The 14,726-nt window shown below is 31.2% G+C and overlaps 1 protein-coding gene across 1 annotated transcript in view; it reads left to right on the forward strand.

The window, feature by feature from the left end:
* Nucleotides 1–433: 433 nt before the first annotated feature.
* The window catches only part of Cylc1 (cylicin 1), a 41,947-nt gene continuing 27,654 nt past the window's right edge, over nt 434–14,726 (forward strand). The window contains exons 1-2 of the mRNA XM_063245566.1: nt 434–497; nt 10,357–10,410. Of these exons, the coding sequence (XP_063101636.1) occupies nt 481–497; nt 10,357–10,410 (71 nt within the window). The 5' untranslated portion in view covers nt 434–480. The remainder of the gene's footprint in view (nt 498–10,356; nt 10,411–14,726) is intronic.

Genomic DNA, 14,726 nt, shown 5'->3' on the forward strand with positions numbered 1-14,726 from the left:
TACAATGAGCGTTTCGCCTTTGTCAAGTTAACATACCAACCAATATGAAACCTTCAAGTTATTTTGGAAAATTATTATTAAAAACATGCAATGATTTAGTGTAAAAAGGCCTAAATGTGAAGAAAATGTTGTGAATCATAACCGCTCATTTTAGGAGAGATATATTTTATTTTCCTTTTATCACATGTAATTTTCACGTTGATACAAACATGCTTACATACACACCTGTGTATAAATATGCACACTAACAACTAATATTAAATAACATAAAATAATTATTAAATCATCAGGAAAAATCAATAAATAATTGACTGAATCTTAGTACAAGATTTTAAAACCTATGTGAACACATTTGCAGTAACATGTAACTACTGTTTCCCTTTTAATTTTGTACTTCACAATCTCTTTATGATGTCATACCTCAACATCACCAGGGTGATCCTGTAGTGCTGAAGTTCTGGCAACATATAAGCAGGGGAAATGTCTGGTCCACGGTTGTAAGTCTTTTTTTTATGATACTTTCTAGTATTTCTTATGATTACTAGGCTCAATTTAGTTGTAATTTGTATATTTTAATATAAAGAACATTTTCATGGTCTTTTTATAGTTCAAATTTTCTTTTAAATGTACATTAAAAGCCCATCATGTATTAGGTGGCTTTTCTTAAGGCTTACACAGTTTGTGTTCTTGCACAGTGTACTGTAATTGTATGATCTTGACTATTTTTTGTTTCTGAGCATCAGTATTTTCATAAACATATCTTTTTTTAAAAATTATGAAAATAATTCTTTTATATGAAACTACTACAAATGTAAAGCAGAACACAGTATGAAAAATTAGGGTATAATGTAAAAATGTCAAAATATTTAATTTTATTTGTAACAAGTTAGACTATTGTATTTTTCTAACAAGACATATCCAATCAAAATCAGTAAAATGAATTTATTTTTATAGGATTCCCTATTTTGAAAATAATGTCACCAACAATATTTTTGGAGTACTTGTGAATGTTCCAGTATTGGTTTCTAAGGGTCAATATTAAAATATTTTTGAAAATTATAATAAATAGCACAACATAACCATATTGACTGTGAGCTACAATGTGATATTCATGTATACTAAGTTGATTAATAGGAGATTATCAAAATTCAAAAATTTTTACCTATAAAGTGTGTTATTTAGCTGAGTATTTAGCTCCATGGTGCGGCATCTGCCTGGCAAGCATGAGGTCCTGAGGTAAATCTCCAGTATCAACATAATTAAATAAAATATTTATTATCATATTGTATAATGTAAAATTGCATAATTAAATAAGAAATTGAAATTAAAGTTCCATGCAAATAGTTGAATGATATGAAGTGTTGATTTATAAAAGAGTATGAATGTGCATGATCTCAAAATTAGAACAAAAATTTAGAAGCTTTCATTCTGAAATTCAAATTCTGAATAATTATTCCAAATAAATTACTGCGATTATATTTTATTTTTTAAAATAATTTTCATTTAAACTTTTGCTTTCTTTAGGTGAGCGCATGTTATTTTTTAAAAAAATAAAATTAAATATGCAGCTCTTTATGAGTAAAAGAATGAATTTTACACATTTTTTTGTCTTTTTCCTTTTTTCCTTTTTATCAGTACCAGGGATCGAACTCATGACTGCCTGCTTGTAAGGCCGGCACTTATGCCACTGAGCTAAATCCCCAGCCCCAAAATATACTGCTTTTTGTGGCCTTCTAGATTGTATGACATTTTCCTTTCCACATTTTCTCCATTAGGATTGCAGTAGATGGTTGATTTTTTTGTCAGGGCCACATTCAGTAGTGCCACTTTTTGTGCTACTTTCATAAATAATCAGCTTTTAAGCTTATATTATCAGATTTTATCACATATTACTTTTTCTTTATTTAATGTGTCCTTTTCCAGTCAACTTTAGATTGCCATTATTTTCTGATTGTTCCACTATCATTTCATGAACTAATACACATATCTTAATTTCTGATGTCTGTACCACATGAGTAATCTTTCTCATATCAAACATTTAAAATCTTTGATTTCTTTTTCATTTAAATTTTCATTTTCCTATTTTAATAGTTCATTCACATACATTTCTCTCCAAAATTTCAATTCTTAACCTTTCACTATTTAACCACTACCTCAGGTACTTTTGATATCACTACTCCAACAATTTTCCATCCTTCCATTCCACAAAGAAAAATAGTTAATTCTACCATCTTTTCATTGTTGTAGGAATCCCCTCCTCATTTTTATGCTTACATTTTCATCACAGATTCTTTAAGTTCCATGGTGTATCAGCAAAAACAACCACACATACATCTTTTCTTGTTATGCCAATGCTCATTTTGATATCTTTTCCAAGAAAAGTAAAAGAACTAAATAAATATAACTCTTCTGTTACTCTAGAATTACAGTTTTACAGGAAGAGTCTTGGGAAATATATGTAATTAAGACATCCAGCTTTAGATTAAATCTGTGATGATAAATATAGCCCCTTAAAGCTATGTGATTTCTTCCAATTCTTATCATTATTTTTCTTATGAATGGATCATTTCAATCTTTGCCTCCACCATCATATTTCATTCTTTCTTAGTCTGTATCCATATTCAAATTCATATCCTTTATAAGGATACTACTGATTTAGAGAAAATTTAAAAATAAGTTTGATCTCTTCTTAAACTGATTACAGATTTAAAAATTAAAACTCTACTTCCAATAAGAACGCACTTACTGGTGTAAGAATGTGAATACATCTTTAGTATGGATAATTCACAGCTTGCAGAATTTTATTTTTTTCACTTCTAAGGACCTACCCATTATTATTTTTTTTAATTTTTTTTTTTTATTTAAGAGGAAAAAGAGAAAAACACAAAACAAACCAAAGCGGTGTAAGGGTACACGTAATACAGAACTACAAAAAAAAAAAACAAATCAAAAAAACAAAAAAAACAAAACAAACAAACAAACAAACAAAACAAACATAACAGTAAGAAATCACCTGTTAGTATATTACATATTATCATCTTGAAAATAGTTCCTCTAATCACAGTATCAAAGAATACAAGGTGGACATTCAAACAGGTAGACTGCAAACAGCTGTGTTCAATGATCCAAAAACATTGATACAGTCAGCTATTTAACACCCCTAAACACACTTGCTGTTATATCCGTTAGAGCTCTTTTTCTTTTTTTTTTCCCTCTCTTTTTTACAACAAAATTCACACACTTTGGATTTCATTACTCCTTAGTGCTTATTACTTTTGGGGGGGGAAGAATACAGTCAAATATGGCAAAACAGAGCTGTCAGTCAATACCAAGGATAGACATAGCACATGATGTAGAACAGAGTACAAGTTTATCAACAATGGTTATCAACGTTGTCCCTTGTTTCCTTAAAGAGAATTGTCTATCTCATTAGATATTATAAAGTTGGACAAAACAGTAGAGAACAAGACCAATAAAACTTAGGCATTGTAAACATTACAGGACTTCCAAAGAAGACAATAGTCAAACCAGAATGGGTATCTTAGAGAATCTTATTGTCTTCAAAGTAATTGCCTATGTCTTCAAACTTGATACTACCATATAGAATGGAACAGAGTCTAATCAGTCAAAACAAGATCGTGGGAGTACTACAGGACTTCAAAACAAGTTAATAGGAAATTAAAAAGAGTTACTATTTATATATCCTAATTTTTTGAATTTTTTCTTTAATTAAGACAAACATAAGAAATGACTAAATAATTTTTTAAAACAATAAGGGGGAGATTGAGATAAAGCAGGACATAACAATATAACAATAGAGAGGACCTACCCATTATAAGTGACACCATTTCTTGTATTATCAGTTCATTTCTTATGTCATCATGCAATCATTACTATTATCAGAATATTCATGCTTTTAAAAACATTGAATATTTTATTGCACATATATAACCATATATATAATGCTATATATATATATATATATATATATATATATATATATCCGTAAATCTACTAACAAGCTTTCATATAGTTGATCACCTTAATGAACTAGTCCTCCCTTGTTTATTATATCACTAAACATTTAAAATTTCTCTTCTACTTTATGAGCTATTTCTTTTCAACTTCCGTCCCTGGGTTCTATTCCCCTGTCCATTCTTAGGCTTGGGAAGCTCAAAAATTCAGTCCCTGGACCTCTTCTCTTTCTTATGTACAAATATTGTGCATACATTATCATCATGACCTTTTTCTGTGCCTCCTTTATGAGGCTGAATTTCTGGGAGGAGGTGAGATGAAGAGAAAAGGACACAAAAAAAAGAAAATTACAAGGATATAGATATAGATATGATATAGATATAGATGTATATATATTATGCATATATATATGTATAATTTCTTTGTGGTGAATGTATATAATATGTGTTGTAATCATATATACTAATTAAAATCTACAAAAATATATTTATGTATTTTTAGGTCTCTCCACTAATTTGCATATTTATATGCAACTTTTTGAAATTTCCACTTTCATGTCCAATTATTCTCTATAATTTTATGAACAAAAAATTTGTCATATCTACTCGATTAAAGCCTGACCATTCCAATGGATTCTCTGTTTCAGATAATGGCATCATTATTCACTTATCTATCTAAGTAACCCCACATACACATATCTTTTATGTATTCTTAATTGATCCTTTTCCTAAAAATCTGTGTTAAGAGATGGAACTCTTGGAAGTTGATTAGCTCTCGGGGATGTTATATTAATATGTGAATTACTATATTCATTTGTTTAGCTTTTAATTTGTTGTTAGAAAGTGGGTCTTATTTGGATGGAGTAAGTAACAGTTGTTATTACGTGGAAGGGTGTATGACTATCTCCAGCTACTCCCTACCTCTGCTTCCTGGATGCAATGAGTTGAACTACTCCTTTCTCCCATTCCTTTCCATGATAGTGTTTCTATGCATGGCCTAAACCTGTGAAAACAATAAACCAAAATAATCTTTTCTCTGTAGGTTTTCTGAGTCAAGTATTTTATCCAAACAATATAAAATAACTAATGCACTATTACAATGACACTCTGATAAATCTTTATATTCTTCTTTACCCTGTATATATTTCTTATTGCCTTAGTGACATATAACTGTAAATTTAGTGACTATAATTAGAAAATTTCGTGCAACCATGGTTTTAGAAAGGACATAATTGCAAATTAGTCCATTCTGAGCAACAAATAGTACAGAAATTTGTCAGAGAAGAAGCTGTTCACTGACTATTCTAGGTTCTGATGGCTACCAAAATGTCAAGTGCTTGTGATTGTATCACTCCACTAACTTCTCTTTTGTTTATTGCCTTCTCCCTTTTTAAAGACAAATCTTCCTCTTTGCTTTCTCCTTATAAGAAATAGTTATGGGCTGAGGATACAGCTCTGTGGTAAGACACTTTCCTGGCAAGTGTAAGGTCCTGAGTTTAAAACTTTGTACAAAGCAAGGGAGACAGACAGACAGACAGAGACAGACGCAGAGACAGAGACAAAAAAATAAGGATATAGTTGTGATTATATTTAGCATCGATCTAAGTAATCTAAATTCATCTGACTCAAAATCTTTATCACACAAATGTCCTTTTTTCATGTAAGTTGGCATTCATATGTTTCAGTGTTTAGGAAATTATAAATTTGTAATTTTTTCAGACTACTGGAGTCTATGCTTAACCCTGACTCTTCATGTTGATACCATATGAAATGTATACACTAAAAGATAACACAGTCAAAACATACACATTTCACTATTGTCTGAAGTCAAATACCTCATCTAAGTATCATAAATTCAAATGTTCCTGTTTCCATAATCTAAATGAAGTAAAGACTATTTTGCATATGATCCATGCTCATCAAAATTAACCCTCATATGTAGAAATTCAAAAGTAGAAAACAAATTTTCTGCTCCCACATCATAATAATTACATAGAAATAGGATAACAAAGACATTACTGTTTCACAAAGGAGAAAATTTAAGGGAGAAAAGATTTATAGTGCCTAAGAAATTTCTAAATCAATTTGGGCAAGCAGTCCCCCCAAAACCTCATGCAGTCATAGAGGAGATTTTTCGGTGGTAACTGGATCTAGAGTATCTGATATTGAGGGTAAGCATGTGTGATTATTGTATCACTCCACTGATTGGCATGGCATTGCCCTAATCATGGCTCTAATATATACAACATAAAATGAGTGAAAAGATGATGTTAGGGTACTTTATTGATTTGCTACATCTGACCACCATGAGCCGTTCTCCTTTGAAAAGTGATCCTGCCTTGGAGCCAGATGATTGAAGACTGAACACTCTACACAGTGTGGGTTAATTTAACTTTTCCTTTCTTAAAATTGGTCATTGAGTATTTTGTCTCACCAATAAGAAAAAGTAAATATGGCAACTTGAGTATGTTCAAATGACTCTTAGTATTCTATTGTGGTTTGAGATTTTATTCTCTGATCCTTCAAATCTGCCCTCAGTGTTATCTACCCTTTTTGCTAAGTGCTTTTAATAAGTTTGCAGTTTGTTAGATTTCTCATTTTCTTTTCTGACTATGGAATTATGGTAGTTTACTATTTTTCTTGTTTCCTTCCTTTTTATGTCTCTGAAAATCCAAACTGCCAGAGTTTCTGCTGGAATAACATTCTCTAATAATTGTGCATGTATCCCTCCTAACAACAGTGAAGAAGTGGTCCTTTAATCCATAATGCATCCAGTGTTTATTATTGGTTGGTTTCTAAATGGTAGTCATTTTTTTCTGGGGAGAGAAGAAAACTCAATGTTGTTTTATTTTCATTTCATGAATAACCAGTGATGTTGAACACTTTTTCATGTATTTATTTGCCACTTGTATTTCATCATCTGAGAAGTGTGCAATTCATTCATCTCAGATGCATATTTTTGAACTGGGTCAATAAAGGATATATTACTTTTATAAGTAAATGGTGATGTAACTATAGACTATATGCATAAGTGAAGAAAACCAGACTCAAATGTGGAAAAATCATTTGGTCTCCCTGCAGTGAGAAACTGAAAGAGTAAATAAGGTATAGAAAATACATTAGACATTGTGAAAAGGGAATAAATTGTTTCAAAGGAAAAAGGAACTAGGATGGGGGAAAGGGTTAAAAGAAGGAAAGCAAAAGAAAAAATGCAAGTTAGTTTTGCTATTAGTGTCTCGAGATTGATAGAAGATGAAAATCTGTGCTACTATCAATTAGTTTCTTGCATCCATGTATCATACTCTGAGTAACTATTTTAAAGATAGTAATATGCAATGTACTATATATATTTACTCTCAAATCATCTTTTCATGAGACTTTTTTACACTTAATATTCATAAAACTGAAGAAAGCAACTCTTCTTTTTGTGTAACACTTATTCCCTAAATTTTATTATTTTTCTTTCTTTTTTTACTATAAGCCACAGAGGCAACATCACATCTCCAATTTTTTATTGAAAATCTCATGAAATAAATGTCCAAGTCTTTCAATTAAAATATGTCATTTTCATATAAGTGTGAAATTAAGCCAAGTTTACACAACAAGGTCATTTTTATTTCAATCTCTAATAGGATTTTCAATTCCACCCGAGCCCTCATTGGCACTGTCTTTAACATTCATATTTCTACCAACACTTACTTGATAACTATTTAGATATTTTAAGTATAATATAGTTTTCCTCTACTGTGCTCCTCACTTCTTTCTGAGCAGAAATCTGTAACAGTTTTAACATCTATATTAAATATTAAACCGAGGCTTTAACTCTAATCTATAGTCACTATTTTCTACTATCAGCTAAAGTTATTCTAACCATTTTCAAACATTTTCCTCTAAATACTTCCAGCATATTTTTTATTATTACTGTAGAAAGATGCAGTAAATTAAGCGACTTAGAAAGGATAAATTCATAAACAGCATAATTTTTTAGTTGTGGATGTCAAGCCAAATTAATTTCTTTGACTTAAAATCAAGGAGTCTACAAAGTTCATTTTTTCTAGAGATTTTAAGGAAGAATTTATTTCCTTACACTTTTAGCTTTTGAGGACTCTCTGTACCATTGGCTTGGCTCCTTTCTTTCTCTCAAAATGCACCACCCCATTCGACTTTTGTAATCAGTTTGACTTCTCCTCTGACCCTTCTTCTCTCTCTATCTCTCATAAGAATTCTGATTATTACATTTATTTACTTTGTCTTTCTTACTCTTTCTTTTCTTTTTTTCTTTTTCTTTCTTTCTCTCTCTCTCTCTTTCATTTTTCTTTCTTTCCTCTTTTTTTTTATTTTTGAGGCAATATCTTGCTTTGTAGTCCAGACTGGCCTTATTATGAACTCACTATGTAATCTAGTCTGATTTATAACTCATTGTTGTGCTTAGCCTTTTTTTGTTTGTTTTGTTTTGTTTTGTTTTTCTTTTTTTTATCGGTACCGGGGATCGAACTCATGACTCTCTGCTTGCAAGGCAGGCGCTTATGCCGCTGAGCTAAATCCCCAGCCCGTGCCTCAGCCTTTTGAGTGCTCGAATAACATACATGTGTCATCTTACATGGTCATATTTTCTTTAGTCATTTTTCTGTTGATGAAACTATAAGCTACTTTCTAATTTTACCTATTATGCATAGTTTCCATAGATGTAGGCACACTTTTATTACTGAAATATGGTGTGCTTATCTCTTCAGGGAGATGGCAAAAAGAGTTATATATGGATTTGTGGGGTGTCTATCTTTGTGTTTTTTGAAGCAAGCTGACACTGATTCTAGAGTGGTTAAACCAATTTATATTCTCAGTGAAATATGAAAAGGATTTCTTTTTCTCCGGAAAACGTGCTTTTTTTTTTTTTTTTTTTTTTTTTTTTTTTTTTTTTTTTCTTAATAACCATTCTTTTTCTGGATAGATAGAATCCCATTTTTATTTTGATTTACATTTCCTTATAGCAAAAGATGTGGAACATTTCATATACACCACTGGACAACGTGTGTGTGTGTTTGTGTGTGTGTGTGTGTGTGTGTGTGTGTGTGTGTGTGTGTGTGTGTTTAGGAGTATATATTCATTTCAGTTGTCATTTTTTATTGGGTTTTTCCTTGTGGAAGTGTCTCAATTTATTGAGTTCCTTGTATAGTCTACATATTAGTCCTTCATCCAAAGGTAGTTAGCTAAATTTTCCCATTCTCTGTATTTTCTAGTCACTACATTGTTTGTTTCATTTGCTATGCAGATGCTTTTATTTTGATATAATCCCATTTTTGAGTACCTTTTTGCTTCTTGTGCCATTGAGATTCTTTTCAGAAAGTTATCTAGGCCTATATCTTCAATAGATTTAATTATTCTATCAACCAGTATGTTTTGTTTCTTTTTTTATTCAGATTTTTTAACCATTTTGATATCTTCCATTTTATACTGTCAGATATGTGTCTAGATTATGCTGCATGAGAATGATCAATTTTTCTTGCAAGTTTCTTAACAAGGTTCTGTGTTCTCAGTGTACTTTTATAATAAGATGGTTGAAATTGATTGGAGTTGTTTCATTATCCTTATTTTTGTTTCTTTGGTCTACAGTTCTGTTCATTATAAACACACTCATTGATTCTAATAGTTTATCTATGGATTTTTGAAATTTTATGTCAATATTAATGATGCCTATTAATAATGATGGTTTTATGTCTTTTTTCTTAACATAAAACTTCAAAATTACTTTTTTATTGCGTTTTCTAATTTCAAGTTTCACTTACACAATGCAGTATTAAAACAAATGTGTACTAGTAAACATTTTGTCCTGTTGCTGAGCTCATGAAAAAATTTTAAATACTTAAACATTGAGATGAGATTTTTATACAAGTAATATAAATTATTCTATACTATTAAGAGTGCTTGTAAACATATGTAGATGTACAAACTTGCTGAACTTAACAGAATTTTATATAATGCAAACAGATTCTAATAAAAGGTTGAAAAATATTGAGGAAGCTCATTTCTATTTCTTCTTTGCAATGAGTTTTACAAATAAGCTTTGTATTTCATTAAAATATTTTTCTACCTATTAACATGAGCACATCATTTCTCTTTTTTTACTGTAAAATCTTAACATAGTAAATGTAAATGTTAAACCAAACTGAAATAATCTCCATAAGGTAGTACTACTTCCTATATTTGAATTTTCAAAACAATGTTTAAATAACTTTGTATATTTATTTTTGAGATATATATTTGCAGTTTTACTATTTAACTTGTCAAATATTTATGTCAAGATTACAATCTCATAAAAATGATGACAAAATTTTTCACATTTTTTACATTTAGAAAACTTTTAAAATATTTATTTCTTCATTAGGTGTTTTGAAGAAGTGAACAATGAAGACATTCAGAACTGGAATTCTCTGAGCCGGTTAGTTTTAGTCTCAATAACAACTTAATATCTTAAATGTAATTTAGCTTTTAATTTACAATTATTTCAGTTTTATATTCTAATATTTCTATTTGTAAAGGTTTGATTAAATTCATTGTGAGGAGCTGGACTATGTACTTGACATTTCTTAATTCATGTAACTCTCTCAGTTCTCTCTTCCCCTTCTCTGCAACACTTTAACCATATAAACATATATATATATATATATATATATATATATATATATATGTATAACCATATATACATATATATATTTATGTATGTATGTATGTATATATATATATATATATATATGTGTGTGTGTGTGTGTGTGTGTGTGTGTGTATGTGTGTGTGTGTGTGTGCATGTGTAGTATTTATATATAGTAGTGGGTTATGAATACATGACAATTAATTTCCTCATAGTGACATCATGCATATACATAGCACTTCACACCCCCTCTTTTAATTTCATTTATTTCTCTTTCTCCTCTTCCTCTGGCTACAGATTCCCTTCTCATAGGTAAAAGATCCATGTTGACATTTTATATTGTCTATCTTCTATTTTACTCTTTAATAATGCGTTGACTCTCATATAAGCGAAAATATACAGTACTTAAGCTTGTGTGCCTGATTTACTTCATATAACAAAATCATATCCAGGTGCACTCATTTCCTGAAAAAGGGACAAGTTTATCATTCTCTATGGCACAGTGTTGGAATATTGTGTATAAATACCACAACTTTATCAATTCATCCATCGATAAACATATAAACACTCCCAGATCTTTTACTTTATAAGTAGTGTTGTTATCATACAAACATGGTTTATGTATAAATCACTGTTTTGTGAGGCTATTAATCCTTTGGGAATGATATCAGGAAAGCGTCCTTTCTTTGATGTGGTTACATTATTGATTTGCGTGTGACAAACAGTACATGCATCCCTGGTATTAATTCTCCTTGGTCATGATGTGTCTTTTTGATGATACGCTGTATTCTGGTTGCCAGTATCTTACTAACGATTTTTGCATCCATGTGCTTCAAAAGAATGGCCAGCAAATTTCTTTGTTCTTTGGGTCATTTTCAGGTTTTGAATTCAGGATAATGCTTACTTTCAGGGTTACCTGGTACCACTGCTTCCAAGTTTATTAAAGACTTTGAAGGCATTGATGTTAGTTCCTTAGAAATCTTGCAGAATTTGGCAGAGAATCCACCAGGACCTGGACTTTTCATAGCTGCTAACTAATTTTTAGCTCTTTAGTTTCATTGACTAATATTGAAATTTTTAGAATTTTGAAATATTCTTGATTCAACGTGGACACTTTGTATATATTTAGGAATCCCTCCAAATCCTCAGAATTTCTATTTTACTAAAGTACAGGTTGTCAAACTGGTTGCACAAAATATTAATGATCTTGGCAGAATCCATTTTGATTTGTTTTTCCTTTTTAACTTCTAATTGCTTATATTTGGAACTTTTCTTTCCTTATTTTAGTAAGATATGCTACAAGTTTGTCTATCTTTTTAATTCTTTCACAGAATCAGCCCTTAAATTATACCTGGCATCTTGGCCTACTTCTTCAATTACAGCATTAGAAAGGCTCAGGCAAATGGATCACTGCTAGTTTGAGGCCAAATTGGGCTAAATATTGAGTTCAAGGCCAGTCTGAACTACAAGATGAGACTCTGGAAGAAAAAAAGATATTTGATCTGAGCAATCTGTATTCACTTTAAATGTCAATTTTTAATGCAGCTGTTACATTAAGAGAATTTGAATTTTTTGCATTCATTATATATTCTAGATGTCAGTCTTTGAGGACTGACTGTTAATTTTTTCCATTATATATTGTCTATTCACTGTGTTGATGATTTGTTTCACTGTGGAAAAGCTTTCTAATTTGAAATGATTCCACTTGTTTATTGTTTGTAATACTTCCAGTACAACCAGGGTGACGTTCATAAAGTTTTTCCCCTCATTCATGTCTTTCAGAGATTCACCTATTTTATCTTCCAGTAGATTCAGTGATTCTGTTTTAATATTTAATTCTTCAAATGGTTTTAATTTTAGTTTAGTGCATGGTGAGATGTATGTCTCAATTTTTTAACATACAGCAAGCCAGTTTTCTCAGCATTATTTATTAAAGAGGACATCATTCTCCCTGTGAAAGCATTTGGTCCATTTATGAAAGATTACTTACCTCAGTGCACATGGAGTTGTTTCTGCATCTTGCATTGTGTTTCACTGATTTTCACATAACTTCATTTATTGCTTTTTGCCAAAACCATGCACTTTTTATAACAGAGGTTTAGTAGAATGATTAAAATCAAAGGTTTTGCTGTTCATCAGAGTCAACCAATGTGAAGATACAATATCAGATATAAAAGACAAGATTGTGGTTGGTGATCATCAAATGAAAGACCTCATAAAAATATCCATGGAACCACAAAAATTAATCCAGGTTAATCTAGATTATTCAGTGAACACTAACATTTAAATGTGATTTAAATCAATCAAGAATCAGAAAATAATACAAAGGGCATAAAATCTGTTCACAGAATTAGTATCAGACAGCTTTTTAATCATGGAAACAGAATTTGAGGTTTGGATAAGTCAAGTTTGTAGAACTCAAAGTAGTCATGATCAGAAAAAAACAAACTACACCAAGAAATGTAAGTCAATATTCCAGAAATTCAACATAAAAATAGAATACTAAAAGATTTTAGCAAAATGATACAAATTAATTGCTAAGGAAAATGTGTCAGAACTGTAGAAGTCATCCTAACTCAAACACTTAAGTGAAGGAGAACATGGAGTAGAGTACATTGACCCCTAAAAGAATACCACCTCCCACCCACACTGAGGTATTTACCAAAATTATCTTTCAAAATTAATGGAGAAATAAGATACTTCATGAAAAATAACACTTAAAACAATTCATCATCACCAAACCAGGAGCTCACAAATTTCTGAAGGATACACTAGAAAAATACAACAATTCAAGGAATTCCAATATACTTAATCCACTAGACAAGACAATCAATTAAATTGAAGGAAAATAAGAGAAACAATGGCAGGAAAACAATATGACAGGGATAAGTCAATACATAACAGTTATAATAACCAAAGTGAATGGTCTCAATTCACCAACAGATTCAACAGATTGGCCAAAGCAGTCAAGAAGGAAATCCAAAACTATGATGCATATGAAAAACATATTTAGCTACAAAAAAGCATCATATGATACATGTCAAAACATGGAAAACACCTGGGGGCCAGGCTCCAGCTCCCTGTTGGTTCAGTAAGACTAGCGGAGCAAGGAACCCTGCCCTAGGCCGACACACTGTATTCTTTGCCTGGGGCCCAGGATCCCGCTGCCTGTGGGTCATGTAAGTCCAGTGGAGGCGTGGAACTCTCCTCTTCGCCTGGGGGCCAGGTTCCGGCTCCCTGTTGGTCCATTAAGACCAGCAGAGGCCAGTAACCCTGCCCTAGGCTGGCAAACTGCTTTCTTTGCCTGAGGCCCAGGATCCAGCTTTCTGTCAAAATCAGTGAGTAAGGCGGGAGCAGAGATTTCTGTTCCAGCCTGACTGACCTCTCTACCTCACTTGGAACAAAACTCAAAGCGCAAAAATATAGGAAAATGACAAAACAAAAGACCAAAATGCAGTCTCAAACTTCAAGCCCATCCCAAGAAAGCCTAGGAGCCATGTGCATAGAAGAAAATATATGCCACATACCTGAAATACCTGAAATAATAGTAACTGAAATAAAGAAGCAACTCAGGGAAGCCTTAAAGGAAATCAAAGTAGAAATAATTTCTCAGGTAAAAGAAGAAATGATAAAAGAAATGAAGGAGATGCTGAACATATCTAAAGAAGACATAGTTTAAAAACTTGAGATAAACAAAAATATATAATCATTGGATGAACAATATAAGAAACAAACAGAATATATAAAGCAGATGCAAAGAGATATATAGGAAAAAAAAACTCCATCGAAAGTTGTAAAAACCACACCTCAATGAATGTGAAGATAGAATCTCAGACCTTGAAGATAAGATTGCAGCCAGTGAACAAGAAAGGAAAGATGTTTTAAAAATAACAACAAATCAGGAAATAACAATTCAACACCTGCAAGATGATGCAAAAAGAAACAACATAAGGTTAATAGGGATAAATGAAAAAGAAGGGAACAACATAAAGGATATCAAGAGGATATTTAGAGAAGTAGTAGCTGAAAATTTCCCAAACATGAGACTGGAAATTGATATCAAGATCAGTGAAGCATATAGAACTCAAAATAGCAATAACCAAAAT

Source organism: Cavia porcellus, unplaced genomic scaffold (assembly GCF_034190915.1).
Source record: "Cavia porcellus strain 051 isolate PalLab524CR breed Dunkin Hartley unplaced genomic scaffold, mCavPor4.1 scaffold_3, whole genome shotgun sequence".
Lineage (NCBI taxonomy): Eukaryota > Metazoa > Chordata > Mammalia > Rodentia > Caviidae > Cavia > Cavia porcellus.